We start from the raw sequence: 14,399 nt of genomic DNA on the forward strand, positions 1-14,399 counted from the left end.
ACCAACACTTCGAAAAGAGGATCAAAAGGCACCTGCATCCATTCAGCCATGTCTGAGCTCACAGTTTACAAGTGTACATGCCATACTAAGTGTCCTTAAATTCTTCCTCTCTACTTATATAAATACTTTCGAAGAGCTTCAAGAAAATGGATCAAAGAGCTACCAACACTTAGAAAAGAGGCTTAAAAAGCACCTACATCCATTTGGCCATGTCTTAGCTCATGGTTTACCAATGTACATGCCATACTGGGTATCCTTAAATTCTTCCTCTACTTATATAGATACTTCCAAAGAGCTTCAAGACATGTAACACTCTACAATGACTCCAATTCAACACAAACAACCTCACCAACGTTAAGCATCATCACATTTTGAGCTCAAGGTATATTATTACTACACCAAGAAGATTCAACCCACCATCTACTTATGCAAATCATTTCATGGTGGTCTTGACACTCTATCACATATCATATGGTGCAGAACACTTCTACCAACTACCTATTTTGAAGAGTCCCACTTCTACAAGAGGAACCCTTGCATGAAGTTTTGGACCATTATTAACTTTAGCCAACCAACCTACTATTAAAACTAGTATGTTCTTAACGAGTCATTTTCTTACAATAGGCCACAAATAATCATTCCATTACAATAATTTACTTGTGTTGTGAGCTCTCCTCTTTGTTCTTTTTGCTTGCTTTTATGCTTTTAAATCTTTTGTGCTTGATGGAATTAGGAGTCATCCCATGCCCACAAAAGGAAGCCTTGCATGAAGATCCACTAGTTACTTCTCAATATTTTTGAAAAAAAACAAGAAGCCAAACATTCCCATAACAATAATGTGCTTGTGAGCTCTCCTCTTCATTCTTATTGCTTGCTTTTACTATTGAATCTTTTATGCTTAATGGATGAATGCTATAATAGGTTCGGTATAGATTGTCTTTCTTGCATTGGCTTCCCCTTCATTCCCCATTTTTTAATTTTAATGAGTACCATCATGAAAGACCCATCTCTTGTTGCCTCCATCTAAACATAAAAAGCTCTCACTAACCCTTAGCTTACTAAAGCTCTAGACAATTGCAATTTCAACTTGAAGGCAAGACGTAACAACATATATACTTTGGCAAAATTAAGATAAGCGTAACAACATATATACTTTGGCAAAATTAAGGTAAGCGTTTGACTTGAACACTCTGACTCGCACTATCTGTCCGACCTAGGTTTCATGTCAAGAGTTAAAATGAATATGGGTCACCTTAGAAAGCCCTAAATACTAGAGACGGGTAGAACACTCGTGGAAGTCAAGAACTTCATTTAGGTGAACAATCCTTGACTATTTCAACCTAAGTCGTCACTAATTACACGTATGTGTAACTGCATGAAAACATGCTCTGGCAAAATTTTGACGTGCGTTTGAGAGTTAAATGAACATGGTTCACCTCAGAAAACCCTTAACAGTAGAGATGGGTACAACATATTGCGATCATATATCAACCCATAACTTCTCATGGAAGTGGAGAATTTCATTTAGTCGAACAATCCTTGACTATTCCAACCGAAGTTGTCACCAATTACACTACACGTATCTGTAGCGTAGGTTTGAGAGTTAAAATGAATATGGGTCACCCCAGAAAACCCTTGACAGTAGAGATGGTACAACATTTGCACCATATCAATCCATAACTTCTCATGTAAATGGAGAATTTCATTTAGGCGAACAATCCTCGACCATTCCAACCGAAGTTGTCACCAATTACACGCATCTGTAATCGCATGAAAACATGCTCTAGCAAGATTTAGACCTTCAGGGCTTTGGTCGACTTCAATCCTATAGTGTTGGCCGGGGCGGGAGAGAGAGACTCTGGCCACCTATACCTCTCTCCCACTCCACTAGGGGGTGATAAGAGTTGGTATTTCTCCTTGGAGAAATTTCAGTTTATTTTTGCCACACATCCAAGACGTGCGCATCTAGTTGCTGCTCTTATATGAATGAAGCCACGATAAGCTTAAGCCCCACTAGTATGTGGATCATTTAGGGAGTCGTGGGACGGAATGATGCGTTCATGGGGAGAGACACCCTACCAAGTAACACATCCACATCAAATAAGCTGGCAGTATCGTGGCTTCCACAGTCACAACAGTGAACAGGAAGCAATTCATGCTTGGATCATGCAAACGTGCATGGTGTCACACCATGCATCCCCGCTTAAGAAGAGGGGATTGTTTGACGATCTCAACGAATACATTTTCGTTTGGATCACGCAAACGTGCATGGTGAATGGCACACCAGGCCATGCAGACACCCCGGCTTGAGGAGAGGGGATTGCCCCATAACCTCAACAGTTACATGCTCAATCTACATACGTCTTCTGCACGCTTTTTCTCCTCTTTTCAAGAAACGATCGAGCTGTTCGCTTCCAAATGAAATATAACCATTTTAAAACAGATAATGCTTGTGCTATGAAGAGGCTGCGGCCATCGAATTCTAGATTGAATAGGAGCAGTATGATAGTCCGTCACCCTACGTAAACCTTTGTTTCCTAAGAGAGCATATATCAACCAAAATACTCAAAAGATGTTATAGATAGCCTTGATGTAACTTCTATAGTCAAGAAAGTAAGGTGTACATGAAAAGTAGGTCTGATCTGACATGATTGGCTTTTCCATCATTAAAACGGGGTCTTCTTCGCGCCCCAAATGAATCTATATTTGCCCTAGTAAACCCTAAAAAAAGAGCTACACCACATGAAGCAAAACCTCTCTTCCATCTACATAGTAGATTGGCTTGAAATCGATGTAAAAAACTAAGTAATAGGATAGGGGTGAGGATAATGAGCCCTCCTCTCTCTTTCTCAAACACATGAAGCTTAGCTTTGCTATGCTATACACATTATAAACTCGTCCTCTCTTCTAGTCCTTTGAGAAACACTCTTTTCTCTCTCCTCTCAAACACAAGGGCTTAGCTTTGCTTTGCTATACACATTATAAACTCCTCCTCTTTTGTAGCCTTTTGAGATGCACACTCTTTTCTCTGTGAGATGTAGGCAGCCCACAGGCCCTCCCTTCCCTCTTAAGGGGGCCTGGCCTGTCTGCCCATGTACATGTTGATTAGACTTCTTTTTAACTTGTGTGGTGGGGGGAAAAACGCTAATGACAGCACCAACCGTCAATATACAGATCTCAATTGAGCCCTCCGTAAGCAGGAAGGGCGGTCTTTGAGAGAAGAGACCGCCTGTGTAGTAGTTTGTTAACGTAAAGCTACCATATATCCACGACTTGAAGTCGCCTAGTTTCGATTAACTTCACAATCTGGCTGCCGATGTGTCGTTGGCAGATGGGGCACTCATCTTTGGAGACCCTGATAACCTGTTGTAATATAAGCAAAACCATGATTAACCACTGATAAGTGCTGGTTTTAGCTGTGCTAGCTAAGTGATTTTTAGTTAGTGGCTATTGTACTTACCTTGAGAATACATTGAACGCAAAAGGCATGGCCGCAATCAAGCTGAACAGGATCATCGTAGAAATCTGCTCGATGATAAGAAAACAACTGCAGTTAGTCTAAAAATGGTTCACATCAAACGAACTTCTGAGGTGAGGATTAGCCATCTTCTTTAGAATGTAGCAGAGAGTAACAACATACCCTTGCAAATGCGGCAGTTCAAGTTATCGGCTATGGGAAAAGGCATGGAAAACCCTGGTGGTCCAGATCTGGGTCCAACAGCCAAGCTCTTGCTAGGCTTGTCCGGAGGGGGAGGTGAGAAAGGTTTGTGCGGGCTGGTGAATGGACTGTCCGGCAGATTGTGTTCATCGCTGAAAACAGACCCAAGATTGTCAATCAGAAGACGATTAACTCTATCACGCAGAGAAAACAGATTCAACCAAGGCAATGCTCGACTTTCTATGCAATCTATACGTTGGATCGTGCTTGAGGAAGGCGGACGTGTACAAACACCTTTGTTTATCGTTGCCTTCTTTCTCCTTGAGTTCAAGGTCCTCCCCTTTGCTATTGCTATCCAAGGCGTCCACCAGGATCTCGAACGCGCTAGAGGTTTGGATAGGCTTCAAGTCTACAGTATCTTTATATCCACAAGATTAACCAGGGTAGGATTAGGGATGCCCTCACAGAGAAGGATTTAGGAACATCGATCGCAAAACAGGAACTCACCTTCCGACGCCCCAACAGCACCCTCGGCAGAAAGGCCATTGCCATTGCTAACTTGCTGATGTGGAGAGGATGGTTCTGCGGGAGCAGAAGAAGCAGTTGCTGGTGGTGGTGAAGAGCTTTCAGGGGTAGATAGGAGCTGCTGCGGCTGCGGCTGCTGCTGCATCTGCAGATGTTGCCTCCTATGCTTCTCCAACTGCAGCTCCGCCAAACGCTTCCTCTCCATCTCCACGATCATCTCTTGCTCCTCCAACTGCCTACGTAAAGCATCGTGCTCCAGGAAAAACCGGGGCCCTGCACAACCATCATCCTCATCCATCATCATCAACTTTTTCGTGCAAAGCGCAGAGCATTCTTCGTCTTCTTCTTTGTAAAGGGCGAATAGAAAAAGGCAAAAAGTCAAACTACCCTTCACTACACCCTATGGTTGTAAATCCAAAAACAATAATTTAATCAAGGACGTCTCGCCTACCCGAGAAGCTGTCAAATGCTCTATTATTATCCAAAGGTGGTAATCCTGTCGTGAACCGAGGGTATTCCCGATCCGGGTATTTCCTGCACAAATATAGGGGGGGGGAAGGCAATTTGGTGAGTAAATTGCTGAGATGGATATCAACCACTAGCCCACAGCAACGAAAGAGAAAGGCCAAGCACGCGAGTAAATAAATAGACAGCACAGACACGGGACGTCTGCCGGTCGCCCACTTGCAGCATTCACGAGAGAAGGGCCTACCCTTGAAGAAAGGCTACACAGTCACGGTGATGGGGTTCTTGACCAAGGATGCAAAGTTGATAGCGAAATGATAAAATCGAGAGTCTAGACGCAACACTCTAAACTCCAAAAAGGTGTGAAATCGGCCTACAAGAATGCGGCCAGCTTCTTTACCGGTCGGCGTGCTTGCCTTTCTCCTTGTAGGGCTTCACAAGGACGCGGGCGCCGCATATGTAGTGAGGGTTGCCCTTGGCCAGGATCATTTTCACCGTCTCTGGGTAAATGAAGGTCACAAACCCGAACATACGCTTCTGTTGAAACGGAATCCTCACATCCTGCACGGGCCCGTAAACCCTGCAAAACCCAACACACACACACACACAAGTTAACCACAGTTAAAAGACGTGGGTTCGTTTCGCCTCGACTTGGATCCCCGGTACTACTTCACCACCCTATCTCATTAGTGCTCACACGAACCCTGTGTATAGAAACCTAGCACTAATAACTATAATAGCACATATCTAGAGGAGAAAATCCTCGAAAACCTGAAGTAGGACGACACGTCCTCTTCGGTGAAAGCACTGTCCGCGGGAAACGTCAGGTAGATTTGACGTGAGCCTGGATTTACTCCACTAATATCGTCCTTTTCCCCCCTGTACGTTGTAAATTTGAAAGCATCCTCCGCTAGCACCACTGCGTGCTGCCCATGAGGCCTGCAAGCACTAGAACTGGTCACATGTTAACCACTTCTACTTATCCTCCGCTAACTAAACCGTTCCACAATCGGTTAATTGGAGTTAAACACCAAGAGACGTATCACAACCGTGAATTTCTTGATGAATTGCATTTTTTACCTGTCTATGAGAGTCACCGAGTTTTTCAGCCGCGCAAGCAGCTTGGTTAGGCTGTACCCTGCCTTACCGTGCCTCTGACTCTCTGTGAGGTACCCATCAGCCTGCAGCGTCTTTCCGAATCGCTCGTAATATAGCTGCGGGAGCGAGGCTATGGATATGGGCGCCTTCCTGCCTCGAAGAAGCTCCTGCAGCTCAAACTCCAGCCTCTCTAGAGACCCTGTCAAGATGCCGTCATCGCTGCCGGAATCGTGTTGCCCGTTGTTTGGAGAGAGGAGAAATGCAGAATCCGGTCTCGTGTGGCTATGCAGGAACTTGCAGTTGCTGCCGTGCTTACAATAGCCTCGAGCGTAGTAGAGACAGGGCTTCCACGCTGCAGCGGATACAAGGCTGTCTGGAGACATCGGTAAATCGCTGGTGGAGAAGCGCCTGGGACTATACCTGGGTTGAAAGCTTTCGATGTTCAGCTTGCCATTGAGGATGCCGAAGGGATCGGGCTGGAGATACTCGTTTGATAAGTAAGGGGGCTCGTATGGCTCATTCAAGAAAGAGAGATGATCAGATAGCGGCATGTCGTTGCGTAGTAGATGCTCGGAAAACCGATCCTGAACTGGCAGCTGTTCTTGAGAGCCAAACCTATTGCTGAACCTCATGGGTGCTTGGTTGTCTGGACTATGGAGAGGGTGATCAGAGTGCGGCATAAACTGCTCCTCTTGGCCATCGAAGAAAGAGGAGTTGAAGTACTCGCTCGCAATAGACGCTGACAGAGGCGAAGATGTAGGTCCAGCTTGAGTCGGGTGGAAAGGCAAGTGCGAAGGGCTCAAGATGTGGTGTCCGGCTGCTGCTGAGTACGGGGAAGGGTTTCTAGATGGGGCGGAAGACGATGTGAGACCCAGCTCTTTCTTCACCTTCAACACCAGAGCCTGGAGCACTGCATCGTGGCTAAAAGCAAGCCTGAACATCTCTTGATCCCCTTCATCCTGCAGCAGCAAGTAACCCATGATCTTTGACGCGTGATCCGGCTCCATGGCCTGCACCCGCGAGTAAACCATCCTCGTGACCTCATAAGCATCCATTTCTGCTCCCGGCTCTGTCAAATGTGACACAAACACACCAGATCAGTTATAACGTGTGAGCCTCGTTGAACCGACTCAAATTACGCTTTGCGCCGAGATTATTAGCTCGCATAAACCATTAGAATACAAAGCAAGCGCCTACACTGGACCATTGGAACCAAGAAATGGATGAAAGCCCTGCCAGCCTTAAACACTTCAATTCACCACTCATTAAAACCGAGCACATGATAACCGACCATGTTATCCGAAGAGGAGTGGTTGAACATGTTGAACACCGACACCAAAATTCATGTGCACCGTCACAGGTAAGATCCTTAGAAGTCTAACTCACAGGTAAGATCCTAATGACTCAAGGGAAGGTGATACAATAGCTTCCTCGAGAATGCTCGCGGAAATGGTCTTATGTAAGAAGAACGCGAGGAGATCTGAGTGTCTCTGACCTCCACAAACTAAAAAACCACTGCAGACCATTTCTCTCTTTGATAGTGCAACAGGCACATCAGCACTGAACTCTTGACGCAGAACTTCGAGATCAAACAGCAAATTGTGCGCACAGATTCTATAGACTGGAGAAAAGCTCTCGACTGGGCTTCAGAGAGTTTCACTGACTAACATCACGTCAACAGAGCACAGATACAACGAGCCTTGTAGGAAAGTTGCTAATACATCCGCGTGTGTCAAGAGATGTCGAGAGGACGGCAGAGTAACGCCCAAGATCGAACTTTAGAGCATACACGAGGGGTTTTAGAGCAGAGGAATACCTGAAGAAACAGGCACTCGGATACGGGGCAGGAATCTGGGGGTTCCTGCTGCTGGGGATCAGATGCCATTCGGGGGGGTTGCCATCTCTTGAGAGCCGCAGAATGGAAGGAGGGGGATTCTACCGAGACAAATGGAGAGGGTGAAGGGATCGATATACCGCACCGGTGGTAGAAGTGAGGATAGTGGGGGAAGGCGATGAGTTGGTGGTGGTGGTAGTCGGCCACGAAAGACGGGGAGTTACTGGGCGGACTGCTAACCTGGGAGATGAGGACATGGCTGCCAGCTATGAGGGCAGAGAAAAGGGGGGGGGGAGGAGGAGAAGGGTTAGAGGTAGAAAAGGGTAAGGGTATAGTTGAGAACGTGGGAAGGGGCAGCCGAGGAGTGGGGTGGATAGGTAAGAGGGGTGGATGAGATAGTTTGCAGAGAGAGAACAGGTAGATAGGGTAGCAGAAGAGCAAGATGATGGCGGAGATAATAGAGTAGCCTGTAGGAGGAGTCCAGTTAGGTTAGCCGTGGCTTACCTAGTTCTTTCCTCGGCTACAGTGCCGGCTGAGGCAGTGGCGCAGGCTGCAGCCCCCTTTACACTCACTCCTCCAGCCCTGGTAGATCTCCCCCCCAATCATATATCATATGCATATTTGCATGGCGTAGGGCGCTCTTTTTTCATTTGCATGAAAATTATTAATTATAAACAAACACAAATGATTAAATTTTGTAATCCAACACGAATCATTAAATTTTCTAATTCTGATTTACTGTTGCGACTTTAGAAGAGGTTTATATATCCGTTATTTTGGCACTTATTACTCCGCACATGCCAAAGAATCCCCACCCGAGCCTGAGGCCGGGCGCCCGCTCCTCCTCCTCCTCCTCCCCCCATGCAACGTTAAATGTGCTCGTGCGCCCATTGGCCCCATCTCTGACTATAGCCACCTTTACCACCCACGTATCCCTGACATGCGGGCCTCCCTTAACAGCGGGCCCCCCGCCACCACCCGGCGACAAAAAGCGCCAGGCCCTCCTCAATTTCAGAAACTAGAACGCTGCCATTATTAATTAATTGAAAATTCCCATTTTCTTTATCCAAATAGATAGATCTGATTAGGAATTCATCTGTTTTATATATATTTGTGGTTGTTTTTTTGCTGGTAGGCCCCGCCTGCTGTTCCTCCTTTAAAAGCCCTCAATGATGCCGGCCTGATGCGCGCTCGACGAAATTTTAAAAGGCCCCGTTTTTGGCCTTTTCTTAACCTTTTCCGCACAGGGCAAAAGTGCACAGAAAGCTTGTTTTTTCACTGTTCCCAAACGACTTTCTACCGCTCTAGCCTCTCTCCTCTACCCAATGCCTGCAACCCCAATTGTGAGACATCACCCTAGAAAAGCATGTAAGGTAAGCACTTGTTCTTTTTTCCTTGGCACTTGCCACACCAAGTGTCCTAGGAGTATTTTACCATTCTTTGTATTGACTAGTGGCTGGCATGACCCGTCTCCCACCCCCCACGAGTATATGTAATGTAAGAAGTTGTTCTTTTTTTACTTTTAACACTTTGCCACACCAAGTGTCCTAGGAGTATTTTACTGTGCTCTATATTGAAAACAAGCTGCTCTCCTAGGAGTATTCTACCATTCTTTGTACTGAAAACAAGCTGCTGCCTTCCAATTTTCCATGTTCCATAACTAACACTTTGCGTGGACATCACTTGAGGCCGTTGTGCAGGTGCCCAAAATGGATTCCAAGGGTTGCTTTCCACGTGAGAGATGGTTGTGTTGGGTTAGCCACGATAGGCTCTGAGCTTGAAGAGCAAAATCCAATCTGTCAAGTCCACAACCACAAATTTTACCCATTGTTTTGTCCTCGTCCCAATTAATTTGCAACCATTTGGAAATTTCTTTCTACAGACATGTAAGAATTTCTTTAAAGCAAGCACATGTTGGCTATACACGTGCCTTGGCCCTCCCTCCTCAATCAACTTGTAGAAATACATGATGTACAGACCAAAATGTTAGAAAGGCATACTTAAACCTTAATGGTAAGGATACACATGCATTTCAACCATCATCGTTAACATCCTCCTCCAATATTGAGGTAAAGTTCAACATTTTGTTTTCCTCGAGATGCCAAAGTTTGAGTTTGATAATCACGACCTTTACATTCAGTGAGAAGTCAAGAGCCACTTTATAAGTTCTCAAGTGTGCATAGCAATAACTTGAATATTTGTGAACCCTCGTCTCATTTGCTTCTTCTTCTTAATGTCCACCCTAACATTAACATTTGCATTGTTCCAAACTATAAACAGCTTCTTTGCATTTTGTAAATTGCCTAACCTCTAACCCCATAAAAACAAATATTTCATCATATAATTTTTCTTTGTGTTTTTGTGTTTGTCATCATTATTTAACATTTTAAACAGCAATATGCTAGAAAGGAATTGCTTCGCAATCTTGAATAGATTGACTAACTTTATTTTGAAAGGATCATTCAAGCATCATCACTTGCCTCTCTATCAACATTTTGTGCCTATCATGTGAACAATCAATCCAAAAAAACACAAGCTTTTATCTACATGTGGCATCATGGCCCAATCTAACAAAAAGTGATGAAGCATACGAAAGTGAGTTATCTCCTTTTTATACAGTTGATGATTGAAAACACATCCTTAACCCTTTCCTCGATCAACTCCTTGGAGAAATGCATGAAGGCTTTTTTTCTCTTAAAAAACCATAACTCCATAATTACTCGTACATATTCAAAGATGCTAGCTAGCACTCCCCCTGAATAATATTCCTCTCAAGCATTGTATATTGAATTAAAAAGTGTGCATGGCAAAAAAGGTAATATTCCTAAAGTCTTATTCAAAGTCTACACTTTCAATAAAAGCATGCATGGTAATGACTAATATAATGATCTTTGTGGCCACCCCCATAATATTCACAATTCACTTCTCAAAAATCCAAATTCAAGGGCTCCTAGCATTTGTAAATTTCACAACCATGAACCATGTTAATGAATTTCACAATTATTATCATATATGAAAGGGATTGTATCATCTTATAATCTTTGTCTTTGTTTCCTCGTTATTTTGCATGTGTCCTAAATTGGCACCAAAATGTAATACTTAAACAAACGACAATCACATTGCTAGATACCTCACAAATTTGAATACATTGAGTGCGTGATAACTCGATAAGTAAACTATTTGAAAACAAATTTCGATTCTATTAGGGCTAATCTACATCCAGTAGTGTTGTAATAAGTCTTGCTTTATCTCCCTTAAGTAACAATTATTTAAGTTTATAAGCACTTTATCCAAAAGTATCAATTTAGTTAAGAAGTATATATCTCTTTAAGTATCAATTTAGATGCATTTGTGTGACCAATTTATCGAACAACCTTGAAGTTAAATTTACAAGATAGCATCTACACATGTGGGCATAACACCCGATATATTTAAAAGTGATTCAATATAGGAAGGTTAACTGTGACTTTCTTTCATAGTCTTTCTTTATTTGGACCACCAAGGGTATTAATTTTAAGCATTCTTTATAATTATGCATGTTTACAAAAAGGCTATTTATTGGGTCACCTTTAAGATATTTCTTCAAAAAACATAATAATATACAGACCTAATTACTAAGCTTCCATCCTTCTTTCTTCGTTACTATTTTAAAACTTAAGTGACATGATATTCCAACTCAATGCTCATCTAAAATTTAATTGAATACTCGACAAATATGAGTATTACAAGCTTCAAAACACTTGCACGGCAAATGGTTCCTTTCATGCTTTTATTGACATTACTTTTCATGACATGTGAGTATGTCTTGTCTTTGAGGAAAATGTTGTATAGAGATCTTAATATGTGATTACTTAGCTTACATAAGTTTATTTAGTGTGAAGACATTGAAGATTGTGAAGATTATTGCTATTTTGCTTTTTAGTAGATGGTCCTTTTTTTGCTCATCATTTCTTAAGTCTATTGTGTATAGAAGACAAAACTTTGGTCCATGTGCAAAATGTAAAAAGGAATGTTCACTTTTGAGAAAGTTTTGGTGATAAATCTCTGAATATCTAACATTATTCTAAAATACTTTTCAAAGGAAATTGCAATTTACAAAAAAATTAACATGAGTGTTTTCATATTTATATAAAGAGGTACCATGTTACAACTATTTGATCTTTTGATAAGAGGAGCTCAAGCTAGCATGGCTTGAGTCCCCCATTTCTTTTATTCTCTCCCACTCTAGAGGCCACCTCATTCCCTCTCTCTCTCTCTCTCTCTCAATAATACACGTCTTGATCATGGGTTATGTAAGCATTAGTGATGGTATAAAACATGAGCTGAGGAGGCCAATAGAGTTGTGATAGTGTTGTAGCCAGATTTGTGGAGTCTGTGACAAAAAGGGTATAATAGCATACCATAGTACAATGAGGGTAGTGCAAGTGGCAGTGAAGAGCAATTGGCAATAAAGCGGAGTATACTTTTTTTGGGTAGGAATCCCAAGATCGGTTGTAATAAAGGTTGGCATAAATAGGCTCCATGGTTAGGCCATCTAGTAGAATATTATAATCAGGTATTCTTTATTTGTAGTGTCTTTAACAAAAAGGTAGAATCTATGGCTAGACAATGGGCCATTACTACTAGTAGAATCTTGTAATGAGGTATTATTTCCTTGTAGTATCTTTTAACATAAAGGTAGGTACATATATCAAGTTTATTACATTTTTGGTCAAGTATATAATTTGTATCAATAGAGATTTTTCCTTTCAATTATTTTTCTCTATTTTAATGGACTCTCAATAAAGTTGCACTCTATGTAGTATGTAACCTTGCTTGAAATACTACATGTAAATTAATTTATTTGTTTAGTTTCAAGCTATCTCCCCAACAGTCATGAGAAGATCCTCCATTACAACACCATATCCAACCTCTTACATTTGAAAGCACTTCTCTTTCTTACTTGATAATTGAAAAGATGCAGGGGAGAAGAGAGCTTGAGCTCTTGCAAGCACACACACACTCACAAAACCCTAAAAGAGAACACACAAGGTGAGAGGCTGAAAATCTTCTTCTTCTTCACTCAACACTCAACACACCATATACAAAGATGAGAGTACACAATATGAAAAGATACTCAACCAAATACATACTCGGGTTCTCTATAGTGTGAACCCAACTAAAATGAGCTGGTGCTATAACCATGACAGTCTCTAGAATGGCTGTCACACATCATGTCATCCCACTAGCTGCATATCACCCATGATCTCACTAACCGTGCTAGTGGTATAAGTGTGGGGCCTATCCCCTCATCAGTGTCCACCGCCTCACTAGATGAGCTCGATATCCCAACGCTCCCCCTCGAGCTCAACTCTATCTCATGTACACCAAGCGAAGCCCTGAATCTACGGAGCTTCTCTGTACCCAATGCTTTGGTGAAGATGTCAGCGACCTGATCCTGTGTACTGACATAAACAAGGTCAACGTCTCTTGCCAAAAACTTCTCTCTGACAAAATGGTAATGGACTTCTATATGCTTCGTGCGAGCATGAAAAACTGGGTTCCTAGCCAACTGTATACTGCTAATGTTGTCACAGAAAATGAAAACTTATCTATCCACTGATAGACCCAAATCTGCAACAAGTAGCTTTCTCAACCAAGCTACCTCACATGTTGCCATAGCAGCACCTCTGTACTCGGCCTCTGTAGTAATGGATAGAGCAACCGTAGGGCTGCTTCTTGCTGCTCCAAGTCACAGCAGCACTCCCCAAAGAAAACATGAAGCCACTAGTAGATCTTCTATCTGAGATACTACCAGCCCAATCAGCATCTGTGTACCCATGTACACGTATCTCTGTCCCAGTTTCATAAAATAGTCCACAATGCAAAGTAGACCTCACATACCTCAGTATGTGTCTCAATGTATCCAAATGCAGCTTCCGAGGAACCCGCATAAACTGATTCACCAACCCAATAGCATTGCTCAAATCTGGCCTGGTGAATGTCATGTAGATAAGCTTCCTACTATGTGCGTATACATAGTAGGATCCTCCAAAATCTACACTCAACTTGCCATTCTGATCCAATGGCACTGAGATAGGCTTACAGCCTGTCATACCATACTTGGACAACATGTCCAAGCCATACTATCTCTGCATGTAAACTGTCTCCGAATAACATTCTTCTTAAAAAATTCAGAGAACTCATTGGAGAATTACTCTCCCCCTCCATCTGACCTTAGGCACTTTACATATTTCCCTGTTTGCTTTTTAACCATAACTCTGAAATTCTGAAAATGAGTGAACACCTCACTCTTCTCCTTCATGAAGTATACCCACACTTTCCTTGTGTGGTCATCAATAAATGTCACATAATACCTGCAGCCTCCCATAGACATGGTCTTCGTAGGACCCCATACATCTGAATGCACAACATCTAGTGCATTTCTGCTCACATATCTGTTATGTGGAAATACATGCTTTGTTTGCTTTCCAAATTGGCATGCTTCACATATTTTCTGCATACCTTCAACTTTAAATTTTGGCAGCCCTGTCATAATTCCTTTAGTTTGCATAGACTTCATTCTCTGCACATTCACATGTCCAATTCTTTTATGCCAAATGTTTGTGTCTGCAGCAATTCCTGAACCATTTGCAAACATCGCAGCACTCACTTCAGGCATTTTACATTCAATGTAAGCATTCTGTCCACTTTGTTACCTTTTGCAACTAACCTGCACTTGTCTTTAAAGTCTTCAACATAACAACCATCAGGATTAAACCGAACCTGCAAACCCTGCTCAATCATCTGGCCAACTGAAACCAGATTCTTTGTTATGTT

General features: G+C 42.6%; 1 protein-coding gene across 5 annotated transcripts; it reads right to left on the reverse strand.

Annotated features, from left to right (window-relative positions):
• Positions 1 to 2,575: 2,575 nt before the first annotated feature.
• LOC147610636 (zinc finger CCCH domain-containing protein 18-like) lies at positions 2,576 to 8,316 on the reverse strand. 5 transcript variants are annotated; one of them, XM_086786141.1, is made up of 10 exons: positions 7,563 to 8,316; positions 5,729 to 6,815; positions 5,420 to 5,596; positions 5,049 to 5,228; positions 4,635 to 4,717; positions 4,166 to 4,456; positions 3,953 to 4,076; positions 3,641 to 3,810; positions 3,461 to 3,525; positions 2,576 to 3,363 (listed from the first exon to the last, which is right to left on the reverse strand). In XM_086786141.1, exons 2-10 carry the CDS (start codon positions 6,799 to 6,801, stop codon positions 3,256 to 3,258), a joined length of 2,271 nt encoding a protein of 756 aa, XP_086642267.1. In that variant the 5' UTR covers positions 6,802 to 6,815; positions 7,563 to 8,316; the 3' UTR covers positions 2,576 to 3,255. The 5 variants fall into 5 exon arrangements, with proteins under 5 accessions (XP_086642267.1, XP_086642266.1, XP_086642268.1 ...); XM_086786140.1 differs by having other exon boundaries at positions 5,420 to 5,602; positions 7,563 to 8,181; XM_086786142.1 differs by having other exon boundaries at positions 3,953 to 4,067; positions 5,420 to 5,602; positions 7,563 to 8,180.
• Positions 8,317 to 14,399: the final 6,083 nt, after the last annotated feature.

This window comes from Cibotium barometz, chromosome 49 (assembly GCF_041138505.1).
Source record: "Cibotium barometz isolate CiBa-2024 chromosome 49, ASM4113850v1, whole genome shotgun sequence".
NCBI lineage: Eukaryota > Viridiplantae > Streptophyta > Polypodiopsida > Cyatheales > Cibotiaceae > Cibotium > Cibotium barometz.